General features: G+C 41.8%; 1 protein-coding gene across 1 annotated transcript in view; it reads right to left on the bottom strand.

The window, feature by feature from the left end:
* The window catches only part of LOC139277976 (reelin-like), a 411305-nt gene that overhangs the window by 156011 nt on the left and 229499 nt on the right, over window positions 1–25795 (bottom strand). Inside the window, exons 18-20 of the mRNA XM_070896619.1 lie at window positions 20555–20788; window positions 14627–14788; window positions 7506–7742 (exon numbers count right to left, since the gene is read on the bottom strand). Coding sequence (XP_070752720.1) covers window positions 7506–7742; window positions 14627–14788; window positions 20555–20788 — 633 coding nt within the window. The remainder of the gene's footprint in view (window positions 1–7505; window positions 7743–14626; window positions 14789–20554; window positions 20789–25795) is intronic.

Raw genomic sequence — 25795 nt, 5'->3', positions numbered from 1 at the left:
CAATGCATCTCCACTAGCTGCGTCATCCTCCACATTAACCTTTTTGTACCTGCTTTTCCTGGAGGCTAATTCTAAAAGCATAGGCTAAAAAGTTAATGTTGGAATGACAAAAATTCCTTCTAGCTACAAAAACTGAAATATTTCCGTACTTGGTTAATTATACAGAATTTATTTCTATTTTATTGAACTATTATAGTATGCTGAGGCACGCTATAATTTGAAAAACAGAGATTAAGGGGGGTAAGGAAAAATATAGGAGGGAATAGATTTTATTCAAAGTACAACCCAATGTCGTTGCATAAAATCCTTTGACTTATTTTTAAAAAGTAATACGTATTGCCAATGTGGAGATTCTTGAGTACTGACTCCTACTTCCAATAAGAAAAACTCCCCTTAAATGCCCCTTTAAGTCTATTTTGTTACTCAATCTGAGTAACTCAAGATAAGGCTGACTGGTTCTTTAATTCTTCACAATGTTTTGCTGTATTCAGTTATTCATAAACAACTGATCCTTTGAGAACTATAAAAGTGATTGGCAAAATAACCAGAGGTGATTTGGGGGAAAACTACTTTAACAAGTGTTTAGGATTTCGAATGCACTGCTTGATAGGGTGATGGATACAGATTCAATGGTAATCTTCAAAAGGGAATTGGATAAATACTTGAAGGAGAAAAATTGCTGGGATTTGGGGAAAGAGCGGGGAGTGGAACTAACTGGATTGCTCTTCGAAAGAGCTGGCGCAGACTCGATGGGCCGAATGGCCTCCTTCTGTGCTGTACTATTGTATGATTCTATTGCAGTCTTCACATTCTCTCAGTTTTTGAAATATACGATTTTCAGGTGTTGATCTACTCCAAATATAAACAGTAACTGAGCCAAAGAATAAACCCAGTGTGACATTTTTAACATTTTCTAAAATGTACCACAATTGTACCAAAGAGGCAAAAGCGCTCCTCCTGACTGCACATTGAAGTAAGTGAAAAACAAAAACCTACTTGTTCTTCAGCAGCCTCCAGCGGTCCCTTTCGAGACGACTGATTAGGCCGTGGTTGACTCAGAAAAATTGAGTAGTGATGCACTGTCCAGTTTTTGTCAAATTTGGCATTGGCCTCCTAAAACAGGCATTAGGCCCCTTTAATATGCTAATCGGGTGATGACCACCTTTTGGGCAGCTGCCCCCGGTACCCAGACAACGCCGCTGCCAGTTCCAGGAGAGATCGGGTGCAGAAGATCGTGCCCGGAAATTGGTCCCCCATTGTGAATTTTGCACCCAAGCAAACAGGCAAGCTGAGGACCAATTTCACTCCAAAGTGTTCCAGACATCCCAAAATGACTGGGTTGAATGAGGTAGGTACAAAGAGGTGGAGGGGTGAACATAGGCATGAATTTCCGAAATTGTGGCTCAGTAAAATATATTGGGAACCTTCGGCATACCTGAATGTAGAATAATGCTCCCTATATTCTGTTGTAACAACCTACCTCAACACCTTGCATAAAATGTCCACTCCCCACATCTCACAACCTCTTTGTTATAATCAGTCTTGTCATGTCAGGCCCTGCTTGTCAGAAATCAGTTTGTAACTGTCCGAACCCATTTCACACCAAGTTATTACAGGAGCCAGGAGAAAAAGAAGACTTTTATTCTAATGGATCAGCTGGACTCAGTCCCAGTATCTAATGATGAAAGGATAGAGTATCACCCAGCCAAAAAACAGCCTTAAACGAACCAAATAGAAAAAAAGAAAGATTTGAATTTATATAGTGCATTTCATGATGTCCCAAAGTGCTTTGCAGCCAATGAAGTACCTTTGGAGTGTAGTCACTGTTGTAATGTGGGAAACACAGCAGCCAATTTGTGCACAGCAAGCTCCCACAAATAGCAATGTGATAATGACCAGATAATCTGTTTTTTTTGTTATGTTGATTGAAGGATAAATATCAGCCAGGTCACCTAGGATAACTCCTCTTCTTTGAAATAGTGCCATGGGATTCTTTACGTCCACCTGAGAGGCAGACGGGGCCTAGGTCTAACATCTCATCTGAAAGATGGCACCTCCGTCAGTGCAGCACTTCCTCAGCACTGCACTGGAGTGTCAGCCTAGATTTTACGTTCAAGTCCCCGGAGTGGGACTTGAACCCACAATCTCCTGACTCAGAGGTGAGTGTGCTACCCACTGAGCCACAACTGATACTGGCCAAATACTCTCTTGTTAAACATGACTCCAATATACTAATATTGTCCGCTGAATATCCATTCAAAGAGTTTTCAATCGGTCACATATCCAGAAGAATGAAATATAAATAGTGATTTTATCAACATACTTAGCAACACAACTGGAAAATCACAGCCAATGTAAAGTATCATGTAAATGACACTGGAAAACAATAAGCCCCTTAGTTTCAAGCATCCAATTAAATCACACGCAAGGATTCGTCTGAAAGAAAACTAAGAAAAGTGTAGCAATGATTAAGTATGGCTCATGCTTTTATTGGTATGGCTGCCTGTTTAATGTACCTATTGTAGAGGAAAAAATAGGAAATGAGATATTCACTGTGATATTCATAGGGATTATAATTAACATCTGGGATAGATGGAATATTATCCGCTTTGTAGTCAATGGATGCATGAATCCTATACTTGAGGGCACAATAACTCATTTAATACAGCCTACAATCCTAGCTCAAAAAACCTGTACCACCTTTATCCTTTTGAAGAATAGCACTCACCCTTCCTGCTCCTCCTGAAGAGAACCATTGAGGAGAAACACTATGGACTCAAATTTCCCCAACCCTTTTTCTGGCACCCGAGGTGCACTGCTTTTGTCCGCCTCCAAGTGCACCAAAAATCTTCCTCCCGATTCTGGCCGCTCCCCAGCCTCTCCTTGGTGATGGTGTAGCGTGGCCCAGTGGATTGGGGGCGGAGCCAGGTTCCGGCGCTGAAAACAGTGCCGGGACCTCTGCACATGCGCGCTAGAGTCTGAGCACATGTGCAGTAGCTCCTAGCAGGCCGAATCTGTGAGTGCGCGCTGCAGGCTGTGTGGGAGGGGCTCGAAGCACACCGTCCCTAGCCCTGGTTGAATGGGCTCCCTCATCGGCGGCCTGCTGCATTCCCTAAGGTAGGACTTCTATTTTTTATTTGCTATTTACTGATTGATTGATTGATTGCTTATTACTTTGGTCATGGTGCTTTAGGTGCAGGGTTCCCTCTATTTTTTATTTGTTAATTAATTGCTTATTACTTTTAGTGCTTGGTGCAAATATACTGCTTTGTTTAGTGCTTGGTGCTTTAAATGTATTTATGCTTCTTTAATGTTGTTGTGAAGGTGTTTAGTGCTTTGCAAGGTCCTCTTCCCCCCCGCCCCCCCCATCTCTGGCTGCCTGCGCTGATTTCTTAAGTCACTGCAAGTTTCTCTGAACGTACAAGAGTGCCCACTTACGCTGGCCTAAGTTAGTTTGGAGTAACTTTTAGCTGGCTAAACTTGCTTAAATGGACAAAACAGGCGTAAGTGGCTGGTAACACCCCCTTTTGAAAAAAAAACTAAACTAAAAAAAAAACTAACTAACTCACTTACACTGGCGCAAATTAAATGGCCAGAATTGCAACTAAAAAGATACTCCAGAAAAATCAAGTTGCTCCAAAAAAAACGGAACTCCTGGGGAAATTTGGGCCCTATGTAACAGCATTCTTGAGAAAATAAATTACAACTTTATTCTCCATGTTTTTTTTATATTAAATTGGTGGAACTCTGCTGCTTAATTAATTATCAGCCTTGCCTCTTACTGAAATAATCCTCCAAACTCTGAGCAATTACAGTTAGCTCTGTTTGAGAGGGTCACTAAGCCAAATTGTGGGTCTGACCTCTTGCCAAAGTAACTTCAGGACATCTGATCTTGGCTTTATTTGAAGGCGAGGACAATAATGTGAAGGGATAATGCCAATGTATCACCAATTTAGTGCTTCTAAATTAATGTTTTAAATAAAAAAAACAACATTCCAGTTAACAACGTAGGTGATGGAAGAAAGATAAATGGGAATGTCGCAAATCAGCACCAAATAAAGAATGGCACTTTTGAACACTGAACTTGACTAGGTATTGCATGTTGTTGTCATTCAACCTCTTCCTTTGTAACAGCAACATTCTATTATTATATCAGCAAGAAATTTATACAGGAAAGACTTCAAATTCACACTTTCAATGCAAAGGAACTCATTTGCTTGCTGCCATTAAATAAGCTGCATCACATCAAAGCCAAAATTAGGTAAAATTTGGAAAATTTGAGTTTTTGAGAACAGATCAACAATGGTCTAACTCATGTCATGTTAAGTTTGATACTCAATTCAACATTCATGACTCGCACATAGGATCATACTGATGTTGGCCAGTTTAGAACTAAATATTTAAGAAAGTTAAACTCTTGGTGTACAATAGAGCTATTTACATGAAATCATTCATTTTAATCAGACAATCTAATCTAAACAACAAAACATGCTATAGTTGCTTCCATCAGCTCCTTTCTATCCCTCACGAGACTAATTTCCTGTATGAAACTCAGCTGCTACCTTGATTTCTTCCCAAATCAAAAACCACTCCTCAGTCCAATGTTCATTAACACTATCAACTGCTCTCTTCCCTCAAGCAATCGTAATCCCATTAATACTGCTCCCATCACCCGCCTTTTTAAAAAGACTACCCTTGATCCCTTTGTCCAGTCAAACATCCACTTCACTGCCCAGTCCTGTGCAAGGTACTCTCCAAAGTATAATTGCAACCCAACTCCAAGTGCTCTCTGTTTGTGTCCCTCCAGTCTGATTTCTGGCCCACCTACAACAACAACTTGAATTTATAGCACCCTTAACTTAGTGAGGAATGATTGTCAAACAAAAGTTGACACCGAGCCACAACGGAGATATTAGGACAGGTGACCAAAAGCTTGGTCAAAGAGGTAGGTTTTAAGGAGTGTCGTAAAGGAAGAGAGAGAGGTAGAGAAGCATAAAGCTTTATGGAGGGAATTCCAGAGCTTAGGGCCCAGGCAGCTGAAGGCACGGCCGCCGATGGTGCGTAGAATATCGGGATGCGCAAAAGGCCAGAATTGGAGGAACGCAGAGATCTCGGAGGGTTGTAGGGCTGGAGGAGGTTACAGAGATAGGGAGTGCGAGGCCATGGATGGATTTTTAAACAACAATGAGAATTTTTAAATGGAGGCGTGGCCAGACTGGGAGCCAATATACATCAGCGAGCACAAGGGTGATGGGTGAATGGTATTCAGTGCGAGTTAGGATATGGGCAGGAGAGTTTTAGATGAGCTCAAGTTTACGGAGGTGCAAGGCGGGAGCAAGCCTGGAGAGCATTGGGATAGTCAACTCTAGAGGTAACAAAGGCATGGATGAGGGTTTCAGTACCAGATGAGTTGAGGCAGGGGAGGAAACAGGTGATGTTACAGAGGTGGAACATCAAGACTATCCTCATCAATTGTTCTCCCATTAATACTGCTATCATTACCTGTTTTCTTACAAAGCCTATCTTTGACCCCTTTGTCATTTTGTGTGACTGTGTCTCCTTGAACACTCTGTAGTCTTCAATACAATCACCTCCATGGTACAGCCCTCTCTCGTTTTTATTCTCACTCCCTCTAACACACCCAAACCCTCTCTTCCCAAGTCCATATTGTTATCGTGATGTGTTCCAAGACTCCATTCTTTGCCTCATCCTATTCCTTGGTAACATCATGTGAACATGGAGCTAAGCTCCACATATATGCTGAAAACACCCAACTCTATCTCCGCCCTTGATTCCATAACTGTTGACATGCTATTTGACTGCCTGTCCCTCAAGTCCTGGTTGCCAAATACCATTCATTTCAACATAAGACAGACAGGTGCCACCTTCTTTTGCTTATGGCAGACTCTCTGCAGCTCAAGTGCTAATTCCATCTTCCTCCAGGGATGCTCATCCAGAGTGAACATGCAGGTGCACAACCTTGTTATCTTACGCTGAGTTGAGCTTCAAACCCAACATCGAATGCATTGTCAAAACCACTTACTTCCACTTCCAGGAACAACACCTCACTTCCACCACCAATAAAATGTTCTCCATACCTTCATCACCTCAAGCCTCCATTTTTACCCAGTGTTTTTCTCGCTAGCCTACCCATCTTCAGCCTATGCAAACTCTAACTCATCCAAGACTCTTGCAGCCTTGAACCTATCGCACACAAAATCTCACACATCAATTACCTTTGTCTTTTGCAACCACCACTGGCTCCATCCTCCAGTGCATCAACATCAAAATCCTCATCCTTATCTTCAAATCCTTGCATGACCTACATGTAAAATTGTCTGCACTTCATTTATCTGACTCTGGTCTACTGCACATCCCCCCCCGCCCGCCCCCTGCCATCCTCCATTCCACAATTGTAAAGCCTGAAACCTTGCACACTGAAATTATTTTCCTAAACCACTTTACCTTTATTCTCATCTTTCATCAAAACCTACCAAAGTTTGTAAGGACTCAAAGTGTCGCAGAATCGGCAGCACTGTAATCTGTAAAGAGTATGGGCTGGACATTCAGTGATTTTGCGACCGAGGTTTTGGTACTGTTTCACCTTTTTTTGGCGAAAACCCGGTCGGCAGAAAATTCAAGCGCCGGCGGTTTTCAAATACCGCTGGAGAGAGGAGCATCATCGTGCAAGACTTGAAACATCGCTTTCTCCAAAAATTTGGCTCTGAGTGCACCCATATTTTGCGTGAAAAATACAACAAGGTAAAGCTGTTGCAGCCCTTGGAGCAGCAGTAAATATGAAGAGCTGCAAAAAAGCTAAGTTAAAGTTTTTATTTTTTAATTCTTTTGCAGCAATTCACTAGATAAGTGTCTTGTAAATGTTTTGTGAATTTTTTTTTTTTTTCCCAATTTATTGTTAGGTGATTTTCGGCCCTCCCTAGGCCCAACTCGCAGCGGTATCGGTCTCGGACTGAAGTTGGCGAGGATCACGGTTTGCGCCGCGAATCCTCATGCAATGCCGATTTTTACTGCTGCACAAATTAAGGCCTGAATTTATGGCCTGATAGCAATAACGGCAATTTTGGCGAAAAAATGCCATTATCACTGAGAAACTAATTTATAGTTCATGGTGTTCTGGAGTTTCCAGTCTCCTATTGTGATATGAGAGCAACTCAAACAGAGCACATTACAAATGAGAACTTTTCAGATGCCTCAGTGAATTCACAGGGAATTGTATCTTTTAATGGGTAATGTCTCCAAGTTTTCCTGGAAAGCTAGTGATAACTCAATATGAATACTTCCTCCAAGGCAGGTCCATACCTAGTGCAATCCAAACTTTTTGCTTTCAATTCTCAATTTGGAATTTAACACTAAAGAACATTGGAAAAGAGGGTGTAATATGCCATCATCGTTAACATGTATTCCTGTTTTCCAAACCTGGCAAAATGCCTTTAAGGCAGCATGGGAAATTAAACCAAGTACAAGAACTGGAGCATGCTTCTTACCTGAGAGTCCAGTCATGGTTACAGTAAGGTTGGACATTTCCCAGGTAGAAGCCCAGGGACTGAGTGACATCCACAAGATTGGTGAAGTTAAGACTAATGCTGTTGTACAGGACTGACGTCATAGTAATTTCATCAATCGCCCACACATCCTCATCCAGCCCAGAGTGATACGGCTGCCACCATCGGAACTGGATGCCAAACTGCTGTGCATTCTCCGGGAGCTCTACAGAGATAATTCTAAGGCCAAAAAAAACAATGTGTGAAAATTCTACCCACCATAGTCTGTTAATTATTCCTACAGTATTTTCAGCAGATAGAGAATATGATAAAATATAAAGTCAAGCTCTGCATACAAATATTGTCCTGCAGATAGAAATGACTTTTTGTAAGGTTTTAAAAGGAGTGATGTAGGGACAAGAAACTACACAGAGATGTGCAGACAGCACTGCGATAGAACGCAATAGATATTTATTGAAAGGATATTTTGAGATCGCACTGTTTCTGGTCTGTAACAAAGGCAGATATGGTTTCCAACATGAAAATGAACCAAAAGTTTTATAAGATAACGCTCATTAAGAAGTTTGGGTGAAAGTAAGGTGGTATTCACAAGTAAGCTGCAGGTCAATGGTCCAGTGGTCCCAGTAATATCACCGTTCAAAGAAACCCAGAGAATGTTGAGAAAAACTAACTTGTCCAGATGATTATTTCAGTCATTGAGGTGAGATCACTTCTTACAGAGGCTCAACAGGAGACTAGGCGATTTAAGCTTGATTGAAAATGTAGTCACATATTTAAAGCTATTAGGGCAATGGGCTGATGCTCACTGGCTGACTCAAGAGCATGTGATGCTTACCACAACAGGAATCCCCTCACTTCCAGCATAAGTGCAACAAGGGAGCTTAAAAACAGAGCAGCATTAAGGAACCTACAAAGTTTTGAAGCATTATTGTTTATTAAGATAAAGGAAAGGGTCATCACTTACACACATCTTAGTATTAAAATAATCAATATGTTTGGATGCATATTTGGAACTTAGAACTATACTGCTGTCGGTAACATTAACAAAAGAAAATCTGAAGCATTTATTTGATACTCGTTTGTCCAATATTTTAGCAGAACATTATATTTAAACAATGGAACAATGCTTGCGTTTAAATAGTGAACAGTGAAAGGTCAGATGAATGAACTAACTCTTTCATTTGCCAATATCACCAACAATAAATAAAGGATTAACAGGTCAACAACAAAGCCCTATTCCAGCAACAACAAAAAAAACTGTAAGTCATTTCTGTTTGTGCCAGAGGTTTAAAAAAAGTAAATAAGTAAGTAAATATTGCCTCCCCTCCTATTTAGTCCACAGTATGGACTGAAGCCAGCAGTTTACCCAGGGCTGCCAGCCACCATACTGTATTAGTGAAAGTCCTTTATTTTGCCTCTGCTGCTTTTTCCCAATTGCTAATACTAGTAATTAGTGCTCCAAGTCTAAATTTAGTGCTTGATGTTGAGGCAATACATTCTTATCCACTCATGTAAAAGAATAGTGCAAACCTCACAAAGTATACACCACAAATGAAGAATAATGTCACGTTTGTAACAACTATCGACATATGGAGCAGCAGGGAGGACATATTATCATAGGAAAAAATAATTCTATCTCCCTGATTAGCTTCATAAATCAACGATACTCTTCCCACCCAGCTCCGCACCTGCTAGGATCAGCAAGCAACTGGGTTTTTTGGCAACTTGCTGGTCGCTGCTACTGCACAGTGCAAATGATCTGCTTCTCTCAAAGTGCAGAATGCTGAATTACGTGCCTGCTTTTCACTCTGTTCAATTTATTAAAAATTGTAATTCTTTTGTACGAGACCGACTTGTGCCTAGTCAGCAATTTCTATTGGACTACACTGTTATATCAAAGTTTTCTAAAGATTATATTTTGAATATAAACTTTAGAAATAGGTAATTAATTTAGAATAGACATCTGAAACATCAGTATGATGTTCTGCCATGTGAAAGAGAAGTTACAACAATTACAACTTATACAGAAAACTGTAAATAAAATGAGACAAACGAAAGGTTGGAAAAGATGAGCAGTAGATGTACTCTTGTATTCAAGAATGATGCTAGCAGTATTCACTGAGCATTTAGAGTGAAGTGCTTCTTGTAATATTTCTGATGCTACACAGATACAAGGCCAGATGACAAGTATAAAAAAGATTGATGGGATGCAAAGGTTTCTGGACCAAGTAAGCAGATGGATTATGGAACGGTAGATGGATTTGAAGGTGCAAAGTAATGCATGTTGGAGAGGAAGCAGAAAATATGCACCCAATGAAAGCTTGTCTTTTACCAAATGTGGTAAAAGAAAAAAAATGGGCATGATTATTAGAAGTGCCCTGTCAATATAAAGCTGTTACTAACAATGCTAATCAAATACTAGGATGCATTTGAAGGGATTGTGATTATAGGGTAGATTTTCCATGTTGTGCATGCCAAGAGCACGTATTAGAATATTTATTCGAGGATAATGCACTCATTATACATCCTGCCTAGTTTTCTGCCAATAGATAGAAAATCAGGTGGTGATGTTGGTTGAAGGATATATGTTGGGCCAGGACACTGGGAGAACTCCCCTGCCATGGGATCTTTTACATCCACCTGAGGGGGCAAATGATCCGAAAGATGGCACCTCCGACAGTGCAGCACTCCCTCAGTACTGCACTGGAGCGTCAGATTAGATTACGTGCTCAAGTCTCTGGTGTGGGACTTGAACCCACAACCCTGACACAGAGGTGAGAGTGCTACCCACTGAACCACGGCTGACATCTAGAGTAGTGGATTCAGATTAACTTCTTCTTCAAAAAACTGGATAAATATTTAGATGAGGTTGGAGGCTAGAGCGATATTTATCTACCAAGAAGAACAAACACTCAAGATGCTTCAGTGTGCTTGAATGGTGGAAATGTGGGGATGGATAGAAAAGTATTGCACCATTAGCTTTGGGGAATTCTGGAGTATTTGTGCAGAACTTTTCCTCATGAGATTAACTAGATGGAATAGAGCCATGATAGGATAAATGATCCATGGGTCTGAGGAAGGAGAGGTCTTCATCTTTTCTTATTCCATAGTTTATGTCTTTCGATACCATTGCATTTTGATCCAACTAATAGGCAAACAAAAATCACCTTAACAGAAATTAGCCTTCACAGGAAAATAATTGAGGCCGCAAAAAAATTGATCTTAAAGGGGCTCGACCTAGGCAGAGTTGATCTCAAGTGGAAATGAGGTTGAAGTTATGCTATAAAAAATATCTTTTAAAACATCTTTTCTACCTTTTGCTGCAGAAAGACAGACAAACAAAAACTTAGCAGGCAAGAAAAGGGAGCATATGCGGTCCTGCTCCTTCACTGTTGGTTGTCTCTCTATTGGCACGAAAGCTAACTCATGCGGGTGCACACGGAATCACTTCATAACTATCTTAGATTAAATTCCAGTGTTAATTTCCCAAAATGCCACAATTCTGAGAATGAAACCCATTGCACATTGTATTTATTATCCCATCAGGTTACGTTCTACGTTTCTAATTATTTGGAGAAAACTACTGCAATAAAATAAACCGACTTGAAAAACAATATTAAATCTGATCACAAATTCATCGTGAAGGCAGATAGTTATTCAGGGGTTAATTGCAAATCAGCGTAAAGGGGTGGACTAAATGATAGCATCATGCTTGGGGTATGTTTTATTCAGCTGGCAGTGCTGTCACTAGGACAGGTGGCACACACCACGAAAATAGTGCACTTGGCAAAATCATTGGGCCGAGCACAGCTGGGGAACAGTTATGAAACCTGGCACAGCTGCCGTTCTAGTCACAATGGGCACTGCGGACAAAGCTCAAACAGTGGAGATACTTGGCAAAGGCAGGAAGCTGGCCCAGCAGGCAGCCACAGCCTGCAAAGATCCTGTCTTGTTTGTCAACTCGAGGTTGTTCCAACTCGTCAATGACAAGTGCGCATAATTAGAACAAAAATGATCAGAGTAACATGGAGGTGGCTAGGGTGCAGGACTTTGGGAGGATATTTTATAAGCCCAAGGTGAGCACATCAGACATCTGCAAAAAAGTTGAAAAGAGTTACAAGTATCTGAATATTGCGATGCACTGAAGAATTATTTTTAAAATTCAGAGGGATAAAATCCGGTAACCTTGATAATGCTGGAGTTTGAGAATTAGCTTTTAGTTCCATTGTAACTATGGTAACAAGTTAATTAATAACAGCTGTTTGAAAAAAAAGTGCAGTCATGCTGATAAACATCCGATAGTTATTGATTATTCGATATTGAAACAGTAACAGATTGCTACAACGTTTATTTTTGTAGTTTGCTGTACCAGCTGAAGATTGCCAAAGGGTTACATAATTTCCCCACTCCCACAGATCACACATTTATCCTCAGTGTGACACTTTATCCACTAACCATATGAGAACTGACAAGCCAAGAGTTGGGAGAGGAAGAAGCCGGAAGTCTTGATTTATTTAATGGAGCTTTATTTTAGGCACACAAATCGGTTGGGCCCTCCAGTTTATCTGACGTGCACGTTGATTCCTTCTGTTTGAGGTTCTGTTGCATTGCTGATGAATTTATCTGATGGGTTTGTTGATTATATATTAACAAAGTAACAGATTGCTATGAGGTTTTCTGTAATGTGCTGTTCCATCTGAAGATTGCCAAAGGATTACATAATTCCACCCCCTTGATGACATATTTCACCTCAGTGTGACACTATCCACCATCCACAAGCCAAGTCAAGCGAGTCAGACTCAATAGGAATCAGCATCCAGCCTTCACGCCGAGTCAGATACTTCCATCTCCTGATCTATCCAAGCTGTCCAACCCACTATCATTTACCATCGTAATATTAATAGTAATAAAATTGCATTATTACCAATTGTAGACAGTTATTAGATGGAAACTGTCGATGACCAGCTATGTGTTAAATAGTAGGATTATTAAAATTGATGGCTCAGTGGACACAATCACTGCCATGTCTGGCAGCGAGGCAAGGAGACCATGTGGGCCCCGGGTTCCAGTCCTGGTCTCTGCTGATCTCAGCCAGGACAATGGTACAGATACTGTTCAGCACCACTGAGCTACGGAAAGGAAAATCAGCCAGTATCCCCGTTTTTGAATCCTGTCGAGAGACCTTGCCAAAATAAAGGTTGAAACAGTACTTCCTGAAGTTGTTCTTTTCACTTTCTTGCTGTCATTTGTAAAGGGGCATCCTCACCATTGAAAGGACACTAGCAAAGCTCTTCAAGAGCTGTTTGTGTTCATGAACAAATTCATCCCTGGCACAATGATGCCAACAGTTAAATCTTGTGAGGAAACAAAATGTCTTTAAAAAGGTAAATCGGAAATATAACACTTCCCCACAAATGCTGAATTACACTACATGATTGTGCTTCATAAATTCCAGCTCACAGTTATCTGCTCCGTGAACACCTTTCAGATCCCTTAATCTCAAAATGATAAATGACCATTATCTGAACGATTTATGATCATTGCTATTTATTAGGCTAATGTGGCTCAGGTCTCTGTAACTTTAACTGCTACCATTTGCTCTGTCACCTCAAAACATAGCACAGGTTATTTTCCTCAGATAAAATGTTGAAAACATCTCGTTTCCAAATGGTGCATAGTCTGAGTTAGTGTCTAGTTTAATTGAATTCTGAGTATTTCTGGGAACTTTGTCAAGGATGCAGTGTTTTAATCTATTGTGTGATCAGATTCAATGGCATTTTCATGTATTATATAACTATGAAGTCAATAAAACAATAATTCTAACATTTGGTAAATGCTAGAGATAATTGTACAGAAATTACTCTTTTCTCATAGACACGAATGGCTCTTGCAGAAGTCACATTGCTGCTATCGGTGCCCAGTCTAAGCAGCAACGGTAAGAAAGCAGCTGTCCATTCAGGGAAGTCGCGATTGCCATTGATTTCAATGGGACGGAGCTACGGAAATTAACTTACCGAATCAGTGAGGGTAATAGCAGAGCAGAATAAATGGCCAGAAACTTTTGGTGTGGCGTAAGTAATGGTACAAGTCACTTTCATCATAATTTCCTAGAAAATCTGTGCTCCATTAATGCTGTATGATGAACATTTTTTCGAACAGCAGGTGCGTGTAATGATTCTGCTATTGGCATTTACAAAAGACCCATCTTTTGTTTCTTTACTTGTCCCATTGTCACCCCCTTTCGCCCTGCACCATCATCCCTTTTGTCATTTAATCACTCCTGCCTTCCATCCTATCACACACCTTCCCTTTTGTTCTTTCCTCCCATCCCCCTTTCCTGCCTCTGTACTTGCTTAAAACCTGTTACATTTGTAACATTTTCCACTTCTGATGAAAGGTCATCGACCTGAAACATTAACTCTGTTTCTCTCTCCACAGATGCTGCCTGACCTGCTGAATATTTCCAGTGTTTTCTGTTTATATACATTGTCCACGTGAACAGATGTATAATTCACATGTGTGATTAACGGCTTTAAGCACATTCATCACATGAGTTTCCATTACCTCTTCAGACTTCAAATTAAAGCTTTCAAGGTGCTGGTGCTAGAAGAGATCATTGAATGGTGAAATTTACGTCAAGGTCCTAATCAGGGTCTCAGTTAAAGACAACTACAACCAAGTCCCTCAACCTCAACCTTGACTCACTTACAGCCATGTGCCCACTCTGTGGGAGGCCATCCAGCCCAGCCTTGCACGGAGAGGTGGCAGAGGAATGTTGTACGCACACAACAGATATTTGTACGCTAATATCACCAACACTGATGGCTAGGTTCTGATTCTGACTGAAATTGGCAAACTCGCCCTCTGGCAAAGTCGAAATTGGGATGTCAATCAATGGATGGTTCCAGAGTTTGGGGGCACTAAAGCCACTTGAAAAGTACTCTTCACCTTTTCAAAAATTCGGACTTACAGGAGAATCACAGGTAACATCCTATACAAAGCGACAAATTAAAAGTAGAAACAGTACTAAAAGCTGGCAAACCTTTTCATTTATTAGTATTAAACAATAGAAGTGCTATAACAGTGACATGTACTTTCCTTACCGTGGTTCATGGTAATTCTGGTAGGAATAGTGTTGCAGCAAGTTCCATGTGATGCCATTGTCAGCGGAATAGTGCAGTAGAACCCCTTCGCCCGGCTGGTCTGGGGGTTTGCATGTGCTCAGTACGGACTTGCTGCCCAGCCGAAGAGTGAATTGGAGGAACCTGGAGAATAGTAAGACTGTGAGTTAGGACATTTACCACCTTAAATAAACCCACCCTTAAAAGCCTGCATTAAAAGGTGGTGAATGAGCAGCAGAGAGGTGCTATTAATAGTGAAATGCTTCAGAAGGTCTAACATTTTTGAATCTTGGAGTTTCTTGATTGTGACACAAGTTGGTCGCGGCAGCTGCAAATAAAGACGTTAGGCCAACATGAGTTCTGAGTTCAATGATTTACTCGGGTATGTAACTCAATGTCACTGTGGCAAACCACATCACTCTCATCTCAGCACACAATGTGCAATCGTATGTTGGTGAGTCCATCACAGTCCCCAGGGTAGAATGTGATGGGGCAGGAGAGTTCTGACCTATCTGATTCTAGCCAGAGCATTGGCAGCAATGGCTTCACTTCCCGCTTCCCACATGTTTACCTCTGGAGTCTCCAAGGATCTATCATTGCCCAGCTCGATCTCTCCACCACCTCCTTTGACCCCTCCATTGCCTCTGTGCTGTCAAACTACTTGTCCAACATCCAGTCTTGGATGAATGGAGATTTTCTCCAGTTAAACATTGGGAAGACCAAAGTCATCGTCTTTGGCCACCATCGCAAACTCCGCATCCTTGCCTTGGATTCCAACCCCTCCCCGGCTACTGCCTCAGGTTAAACCCGACTGGTCACAACCTCAGTAATATTGTGAGATGTAATTTACCTATACCATTTATTATTTCATATATGTCCCCTTAACTTTAACCGCTTTCTTTCCAGACTATACAGCTTGAGCTTCTCTAATCTGTTCTCATAGGTCATCATCTTTTCATTTGGATCAGTTTTGCTACTCTTTGTTTCACCCTCTCCCAATATGTTTATATGTTTCTTAGGGAATGATGATTAGACTTAAACACAGTATTCCAAGTGTGGTATGATCAGTGCGATGTGAGAGCTCAGGTATAAGCTCCGGATACTTGTACTTATCTGTGCTGGTTATATGGAATGGGCAAAATAGGGATAGAACTGACAACAAAAAGAGAGTTTCTGTCAGGTGGAAATCATCCTTGCGTCCACTGGTATAGGTGACTTCGGACTTGAATATCCGCTCAGGCTAGAGTTAGGGGTCCACTGGATCCCAATCTACATATTTAAAGAAGGATTCCAATGGCTTCAGTTCAGTGCCACCAGCTTAAAAGAGTAGGAAATCGACAGGTTAAGTCACCTGGGCTATTTTAACTGCCCACCCAGCTGGTTTCCGTTGGGCAGGTGGGGCTAAAATCCCCCCCCCTTTACGTGGTGAAATTCTACCACAGATTCAAACTAGCCTGAACCCTCTGCTGCCTTTGGACTGTAGACTGACTAGTACGGCTCAGATAACGGCAGATAAAAGCCCAGTCTGAGTCATCAGGCCACAGAGCTACCCACTGAACAACTACAGCTAATCATTGATCCTGCCCCTTCTCACAGTTGTCAATCAAAATCCCTCCATCCTCCCCGCTCCCCCGGGTGACTTGCTTCTTTGATCTATGCCAGGTACTTGACAAATCGGTTTCAAGATCCTGTCATTATGTGAGAACAGAAGAACTGAAACTGTATTTCTTATAACCAAACAGTGCTTTAAAAAGATACACAGGATACTGGCCCCAATTTTCCCCAATCAAAAATTATGGTGCCCACTCACCTGTACACACGTTTATTTGAGCACCGTCAGCGGCGGAAAAAAAATCGCACGTTTCCGGTAAAGGAATCCTGACTGTCGCTCTGGCGCTACCCAAGTCCATCTCGGGAAGGGGGGGGGGGGCTAACAGTGTGCGTCTAAAATGCATTACGCATGCGTTAAAAAAAAAGAACTCATGTGCATTGTGTATGCGCAGAAAAAAAAGTTTAAAAAGGAGGACCTTCGGCCGGGGATAGCAGCGGGTCGAGTCGGCTGCGTAGAAGAATTGGAAAAGGCTGCCCAGGGTGTTTTTTGAATGATGCCTCCTTTTGATGTGCTCATTTTGGCTGTCGTTTGCAACATCATCATTATAGGCAGCCTCTCGGAATCGAGGAAGGCTTGCTTCCACTCTAAAAATTAGTCCTTAGGTGGCTGAACAGTGCAACAAGGCGGCTTCTTATTGGAGTATTGCACTTTTGGAGTATCTTTGGAAATTTTTAGCCAGTTCGAACTTCGATGGAAAAAACGACTGGTGAAGGTTTGTTTAATTTGCCTGCTACAGTTCTCTCAACGAAGGAGGAGCATTAAATGCAAGATTTCTTTTAGCTGAATTATTTTCAAACCGCATTAAGTTGATAGAAAATAGCCAGGGAGGCTCTTCGGCCGGGGATAGGAGCGGGCCAGCGCCGATTTCTTTAAGTGTAGGTAAGGCTTTTTCCAACGGTGTTACATGCATCTGTGTGCGGTTTTAACAAAAAACGTTATCGGGGAAAGTGGCCTTAATGGCCAGAAAGAGCGCGTAAACTGCTTTTTAGTGTAGACCAGTGGCAGAATATATGGCGCCAAACATTCTGGTGCTGGTAGTCGGCACAGCGCCCCAACATTGAGGAAACTTTCAACTGACCTTCAACACCAGAAAAATCGCTGGGCAAAATAGGAGCCATTGACCCTTCGATTGAATTGCCGTTGTAACATAGAAACATAGAAAATAGGCGCAGGAGTAGGCCATTTGGCCCTTCGAGCCTGCACCACCATTCAATAAGATCATGGCTGATCATCACCTCAGTACCCCTTTCTTGCTATAGAAACATAGAAAATAGGTGCAGATTGATATCAATCCCTACATTCAATCAACATTAGCATAATAATCTCTCCTTTATTAGAAACCAACACTCAAATATACATTAATTGACTTCTGACCTGCCAGACCAAAACAAGTACCCATGGAGCTTGAAGCAGCAGCTAACCAAAATTAGCATTAACCCTATGTATGCTGCAGCCATCAATGGAGAATCCAAAATAATCTTTACAAATAAAAAATACTTTACTTTTGTAACCCTTTATTGTCCTGGCATAACAAGGCCAATGACTTTGACACCTCTTCAGTACTGTAGTGCTCACAACTGGTTTTCAGTCCACAGCAATTTTGCTGCATTAAGAAAAGAGGTGGTAAGCAAGGGTTAAAGTGCACTCCATCCTGCTGATCAGTAATGGTCCGGGTGTTAGGCTTGATGCCAAACAGCAATTCCCAGACTATGGTTCCCTGCTATTGTAATGAAGAGATTTTATATCACTCGCGTTCTTGGGATAATTCAGAACAGATTAGAACAGACTGCTCTAAAATACTGTCGAAAACTTGTATATAAAATGATAAAACTTCAATTTTCAAGCACTAACACAGCTCACTTCCATAAGTATAAAAGTTCACGAAAAAGTCTTTAAACTAAATAAGTGAGTCAAAGTTGACTTAGCCACCTGATCAGGAAAAGCTGACCACATTTCAGAGAAAAGCTCATTCCTTCTGCAGACCTTTTAAAACTTTAATTGTGAAAGTTTGACAAGTGGTCACCATTATACATTATGGAGATAACCTGATGGACATCTGGGTTGGACACAGTCTTCATAGAATCTTCTGCTACAGCCTCTAAGATTATCAGCTTCCCGATCACAATATTGATTAGACCTTGAAGTAAAGCGGTAAACATTCACTTTGATGATACTCATACTGTTTCAAGTCCCTTATTGTTTTTGTCCTTCTATTCTGAGTACCCTCATAGCTGTTGCCAAGTTACAGTAATCAACAAAAAAAAACCAAAATAGCTCTGAAGATATTCAGAGCAGAAGAAAGACAGGGGTCAGAAGACCTGAAATGGGCATCCTACAATCAGTATGAGCATTATCACAGAGAATTTCAAGTGACGGACAGGCAGAGGATGGAGATTTAGAAGGTAAAGAAACTCTCTCACACTGTACGTGCCTGCCCTTCTAAACAAAGTGTCTGTGCTTGACTGATCTCTGAGGCCTCGTAGTTACTTGAGCATTTCCCACTACCAATAGCAGGAGCTTCTTCTGGAGTAATTATATCACACGCATTACAGTAAACCTAATTGCTGGTTCCCCATAGCTCCGGAATGTGTCATGTGTGGGTGGTATTAGTTCAGCTGCATAAGTCCCTAATGCTCCTTTTGGCTGAAATCACTTAGCATTTATAAGACTTTGGGAATAACCCAGGCATTGCTTCCTACCAGATACATCATTCAACTACTCAATAGATTTACTGCAGTCATGTACCGCATCTTGTGTCAGAAAGATCAATATGGTGCCACAAACTATAAAATGTAGTTAAGTCAATTCATCTCAGATATGAGCAGGCCATGCCTTAATTCCCTGTTATCATCTGTAGAAATTTCATTGCATTTTCCATCAGTGTGACAGCCTGGATTGGAAGTAATTGGTTGCTGCTATATCATTTTGTTCTTGAATGATTTTGTCACCCTATGCTGTAATCTGTAGTTTATAACGGGCAACACTTTAAAGTAGGGGTGTTCAACTTGTAGCCCTTGAGCTTCGGATCAGCTGTGAATCCTGTAGCCCGCCCATCAAGGTCAGGACAATTCAGATCTATTTGCGCCAATATATTTCTTATTTGCTGTCTTGTCTGTTTGAATTTTGCGGGGTTGGAGATTTGGAAATAGTCAATTTGAACTCTGCTGCCTACTGGTGGATAAATCCTAAATCAGGACACCAGGATCTGATAGCATTAGCAACTTGAGATGTATGCAGTTTAATGGGAACATTGATTGAACCTTTATATGTGGTCCTCAAAGCTCCATGGTTTGCACCATTTTGGTCCACTAAGACAAAAGCTTGGACACCCCTGCACCCCTCCCCCCCACCCCACCTTTAAAGCAATTTTCCACATATTCTGTAAGGTGTAACCAATTCTATTTAACTTTAGCGCAAACATTTTATTTTCCAGAAAATACCTGCAAAGAAAACTTTTGATCATAGGCAGAAAATGTTGAGGTGAAGGGAGGCCACGGAACAGGAAGCCCTTCTCCATTATCATAGCAACTGTAAAGTCCTGTCCCCTCAGTACAGATTCACACGAGACATGTAGTGAAGTCAAGGTCACTCTGGACCTGCACCTTTTATTTCACAGCTCTGGAATGCTGCACTTGCCTGAGACCTGTCCTTATATACCTGTTTCTTGCAAGTGCACCCCTGGTGGTAAGGTATGCTGGTGGTTACAGGTCATATCTTATTACAGTCATGTATAGCATGTTGGGATACAGTTATATATAATAATGTAAGATACATGACAGCAACACTGTATACTGCTCAACTAAAGTTAATCTACTTGCACTTTACACAATTTTAATCTGGCTTTTTCTTTCACTCTTAGTGAAGTAAACAACATTTATTCTAACATTTTATTGACTGACTATTCAATAAGGAAATCGTACATAAGGACGCCATTTTCCGTTTTTTAAACAAGTACTGAACAATGCTCGTGGTGTTAAAATTCTGATTAGACTAACGTAATTAGCTTGACCCACTATCTTCCAGGTTTCCAGCACGCTCATAAAGTAGGCTTTAAAGATTGTGTTTACCACACTGTTGCAGTGTCTCCCAGCTGTTTGACAATAAATGGGGATTGTATCCCAAAGGGATTCAATGTTTGAGAAGATTGACTTCTGCGGACAATCTTTTTCACTCCCTATAAAGAATTCTGTGGACAGTGATACAAACAATATTTCTCAGAGTAAAAGCACACCATCTGTATGAACACCAGCAGCCATTTTTAATTCATATCTTTTATTAAATACTTTCTTGCTGTTTACCTGGCTAGAGTACTGTCAAGGAAAGAAGTAATGAGCTCTCGTGTTCCGTCTTTGTTAAATACGAGAGCCTTGCCACTCGAGAGGACGCCACAACCAAAGCCAAGTTCTGCACCACGGATTGAGTGGAAGTTGTGGTAGGAGGAGAGCCGGGAACTACTAAAGCTTTCTGAAATGATGGTAGGAAAGGTTTGTGAAGCCATGTCACATCCAGGCCCCGAAAATCCTGGGTCACATCTGAAAGCAAATAGAACAGCAGATAGAATCACATCAAGAAGCTGATAGAAAACATAACTGGGGCATAAATCTTTGACAGTATATTGTCATTATTTTATGTAACTTTTGAAGTAATTGATGACCGATGTGGTTAATGAAGTCAGAGTAACAAGCGTTCCCAATATAAGCGCCATGCATTAGATAGTGCTGGGCTTCCTTTGAATTATTGCAGTCCCGACCTCACAGGTTGTGCTGTCACTTGATTCAGGTCTTTTAAATCTGAAGCTTTTGAATTAGGAGTTAAAGCAGCTTTGTGCTGTGCCCTCGTGTTCTCTATAGACTAGATTGACATTTGTAAGAATTCGTAAGTGTCAGAAAATATTGATGATCTTGTTTTGAAACACATAAACATAAGGTCCGTTAGGAAAAGGCCATTTGGCCTCACAACCAGGTCACTTTTTGGTGGATCTCATTTCCACTTTCCTGTCTTCTCATTGTATCCCTGGGCTCTGTCTATCTACAGAAACGTATATACTTATCTCTTGAACCGTGGTATTTTATTTGCTTCAATGCCTCCCCATGCTAACTTATTCCAAATGTTTATTCCCCTTTGTGGGAATTAATCCTGCCTAAATTCCCTATTCACTCCTATTGTTAAAAAATGGCTTGGGCTTTGCATTATTTTGCATTCACCAGACCATGATTTTCCACCCATTAAAGTGAATGGGTATGTCTGCTAGTAACTGGAGATCTATATCAATAGCAACAATTTATTTAGATCAACCTTGTCAGTAGCTTTCATAATTTTGAAAACTTCTATTAGCTCACCTCAAAATCTCCTCTTTTCCAAACAGAATAAGCCCAGCTTGCTTAATCTTTGCTTATATCATTCTGGGAACATTAGGCATTTTTGCTTTTTGTTGCACCCTTTCAGATGGCTTGAGCAGTGGTGCAGGAAGGAGGGATTCAAATTCCTGGGGCATTGGAACCGGTTCTGGGGGAGGTGGGACCAGTACAAACCGGACGGTCTGCACCTGGGCAGGACCGGAACCAATGTCCTAGAGGGAATGTTTGCTAGTGCTGTTGGGGAGGATTTAAACTAATATGGCAGGGGGATGGGAACCAATGCAGGGAGACAGAGGGAAACAAAAAGGAGGCAAAAGCAAAAGACAGAAAGGAGATGAGGAAAAGTGGAGGGCAGAGAAACCCAAGGCAAAGAACAAAAAGGGCCACTGTACAGCAAAATTCTAAAAGGACAAAGGGTGTTAAAAAAACAAGCCTGAAGGCTTTGTGTGTTAATGCAAGGAGTATCCGCAATAAGGTGGATGAATTAACTGTGCAAATAGATGTTAACAAATATGATGTGATTGGGATTACGGAGACGTGGCTCCAGGATGATCAGGGCTGGGAACTCAACATCCAGGGGTATTCAACATTCAGGAAAGATAGAATAAAAGGAAAAGGAGGTGGGGTAGCATTGCTGGTTAAGGAGGAAATTAAGGCAATAGTTCGGAAGGACATTAGCTTGGATGATGTGGAATCTATATGGGTAGAGCTGCAGAATACCAAAGGGCAAAAAATGTTAGTGGGAGTTGTGTACAGACCTCCAAACAGTAGTAGTGATGTTGGGGAGGGCATCAAACATGAAATTAGGGGTGCATGCAATAAAGGTGCAGCAGTTATAATGGGTGACTTTAATATGCACATAGATTGGGTTAACCAAACTGGAAGCAATACAGTGGAGGAGGATTTCCTGGAGTGCATAAGGGATGGTTTTTTAGACCAATATGTCGAGGAACCAACTAGGGGGGAGGCCATCTTAGACTGGGTGTTATGTAATGAGAGAGGATTAATTAGCAATCTCGTTGTGCGAGGCCCCTTGGGGAAGAGTGACCATAATATGGTGGAATTCTGCATTGGGATGGAGAATGAAACAGTTAATTCAGAGACCATGGTCCAGAACTTAAAGAAGGCTAACTTTGAAGGTATGAGGTGTGAATTGGCTGGGATGGATTGGCGAATGATACTTAAGGGGTTGACTGTGGATGGGCAATGGCAGACATTTAGAGACCGCATGGATGAACTACAACAATTGTACATTCCTGTCTGGCGTAAAAATAAAAAAGGGAAGGTGGCTCAATCGTGGCTATCAAGGGAAATCAGGGATAGTATTAAAGCCAAGGAAGTGGCATACAAATTGGCCAGAAATAGCAGCGAACCCAGGGACTGGGAGAAATTTAGAACTCAGCAGAGGAGGACAAAGGGTTTGATTAGGGCAGGGAAAATGGAGTACGAGAAGAAGCTTGCAGGGAACATTAAGACGGATTGCAAAAGTTTCTATAGATATGTAAAGAGAAAAAGGTTAATAAAGACAAACGTAGGTCCCCTGCAGTCAGAATCAGGGGAAGTCATAACGGGGAACAAAGAAATGGCGGACCAATTGAACAAGTACTTTGGTTCGGTATTCACTGAGGAGGACACAAACAACCTTCCGGATATAAAAGGGGTCGGAGGGTCTAGTAAGGAGGAGGAACTGAGGGAAATCCTTATTAGTCGGGAAATTGTGTTGGGGAAATTGATGGGATTGAAGGCCGATAAATCCCCAGGGCCTGATGGACTGCATCCCAGAGTACTTAAGGAGGTGGCCTTGGAAATAGTGGATGCATTGACAGTCATTTTCCAACATTCCATTGACTCTGGATCAGTTCCTATGGAGTGGAGGGTAGCCAATGTAACCCCACTTTTTAAAAAAAGGAGGGAGAGAGAAAGCAGGAAAGCCTGACCTCAGTAGTGGGTAAAATGATGGAATCAATTATTAAGGATGTCATAGCAGTGCATTTGGAAAGAGGTGATATGATAGGTCCAAGGCAGCATGGATTTGTGAAAGGGAAATCATGCTTGACAAATCTTCTGGAATTTTTTGAGGATGTTTCCAGTAGAGTGGACAAGAGAGAACCAGTTGATGTGGTATATTTGGACTTTCAGAAGGCTTTCGACAAGGTCCCACACAAGAGATTAATGTGCAAAGTTAAAGCACATGGGATTGGGGGTAGTGTGCTGACATGGATTGAGAACTGGTTGTCAGACAGGAAGCAAAGAGTAGGAGTAAATGGGGACTTTTCAGAATGGCAGGCAGTGACTAGTGGGGTACCGCAAGGTTCTGTGCTGGGGCCCCAGCTGTTTACACTGTACATTAATGATTTAGACGAGGGGATTAAATGTAGTATCTCCAAATTTGCGGATGACACTAAGTTGGGTGGCAGTGTGAGCTGTGAGGAGGATGCTATGAGGCTGCAGAGTGACTTGGATAGGTTAGGTGAGTGGGCAAATGCATGGCAGATGAAGTATAATGTGGATAAATGTGAGGTTATCCACTTTGGTGGTAAAAACAGAGACACAGACTATTATCTGAATGGTGACAGATTAGGAAAAGGGGAGGTGCAACGAGACCTGGGTGTCATGGTACATCAGTCATTGAAGGTTGGCATGCAGGTACAGCAGGCGGTTAAGAAAGCAAATGGCATGTTGGCTTTCATAGCGAGGGGATTTGAGTACAGGGGCAGGGAGGTGTTGCTACAGTTGTACAGGGCATTGGTGAGGCCACACCTGGAGTATTGTGTACAGTTTTGGTCTCCTAACCTGAGGAAGGACATTCTTGCTATTGAGGGAGTGCAGCGAAGGTTCACCAGACTGATTCCCGGGATGGCGGGACTGACCTATCAAGAAAGACTGGATCAACTGGGCTTGTATTCACTGGAGTTCAGAAGAATGAGAGGGGACCTCATAGAAACGTTTAAAATTCTGACGGGGTTAGACAGGTTAGATGCAGGAAGAATGTTCCCAATGTTGGGGAAGTCCAGAACCAGGGGACACAGTCTAAGGATAAGGGGTAAGCCATTTAGGACCAAGATGAGGAGGAATTTCTTCACCCAGAGAGTGGTGAACCTGTGGAATTCTCTACCACAGAAAGTTGTTGAGGCCAATTCACTAAATATATTCAAAAAGGAGTTAGATGAAGTCCTTACTACTAGGGGAATCAAGGGGTATGGTGAGAAAGCAGGAATGGGGTACTGAAGTTGCATGTTCAGCCATGAACTCATTGAATGGCGGTGCAGGCTAGAAGGGCCGAATGGCCTACTCCTGCACCTATTTTCTATGTTTCTATGTAATAATGGGGGGATTTTTTTGCTTCAGCAGCAAAGCTGGTGCAAATATAAATAGGGGAACCTTGTTTTGCTTATATGAGTGACTCGAGGAAAGCATACCCAAAGATTCTTTCTGTGAAAAGATGACCAATGCTGCACACTGGGGATAGAGTCTACCCAGAGCTTGTTTCCCCCATTGCTGCCATACATGGTGCTAATGGCTGCAGTGGCATTTTGACAGTAACTCTCCATTCCCTTTCCTGATTAGTAAACTGTCTGATTGCTAAATTTCAAAAATTGGGGCTCAAAATACATGGGTCTGACATCCCAGTGTAAGTGCCAGGATGCGTCTGCTGGAAACCTCCACCATGGACCCTGCTGGACCTTCCAAGGCTAAGGGAAGGTTCCCTAATTAGCATAGCACTGGCGGGTGCCTCTGCTACTATTGGTGCATCTCAGGCACCTACTAGAAGAATGTAGCAGGAAATGTTGCACTTGCTAGCTGTTCATCAACCCACCAGCATCACTGGCACCGAAGAGGGAAAAAGTCATCCCCCATTACCTCTCTTTACAGTTGTCCAAAATCTTCAAGAATACAGACCAAGTCCCAGGCGGGTTCTACTTCGACAGACTAAAATGTCCCCTCACATCTGGCATACACCTTGGATCCCTGGCCAAGGCCAAGCAAACTCCTGGGCTCAGGGGCTCCTCCCTCCCATCCACGCTCCTCTGATGTGGGTGGCCTTGTTTAGGCAAGACAGAGGTTCATCCTGAAACAAGGCCCCATGAATACTAGTATTGCAGGCCGGGATCCGTGCTTTCAGGTTCTGGCCTAATTCGTAGGCCTTCCATTCAAATTATAGTAGAACTGTGCGGATGGGGC

The sequence above is a fragment of the Pristiophorus japonicus genome, chromosome 13 (assembly GCF_044704955.1).
Source record: "Pristiophorus japonicus isolate sPriJap1 chromosome 13, sPriJap1.hap1, whole genome shotgun sequence".
Taxonomy (NCBI): domain Eukaryota; kingdom Metazoa; phylum Chordata; class Chondrichthyes; family Pristiophoridae; genus Pristiophorus; species Pristiophorus japonicus.
Note: the sequence above shows the minus strand (reverse complement) of the source record. Positions and strands in the feature narration are given on the sequence as shown.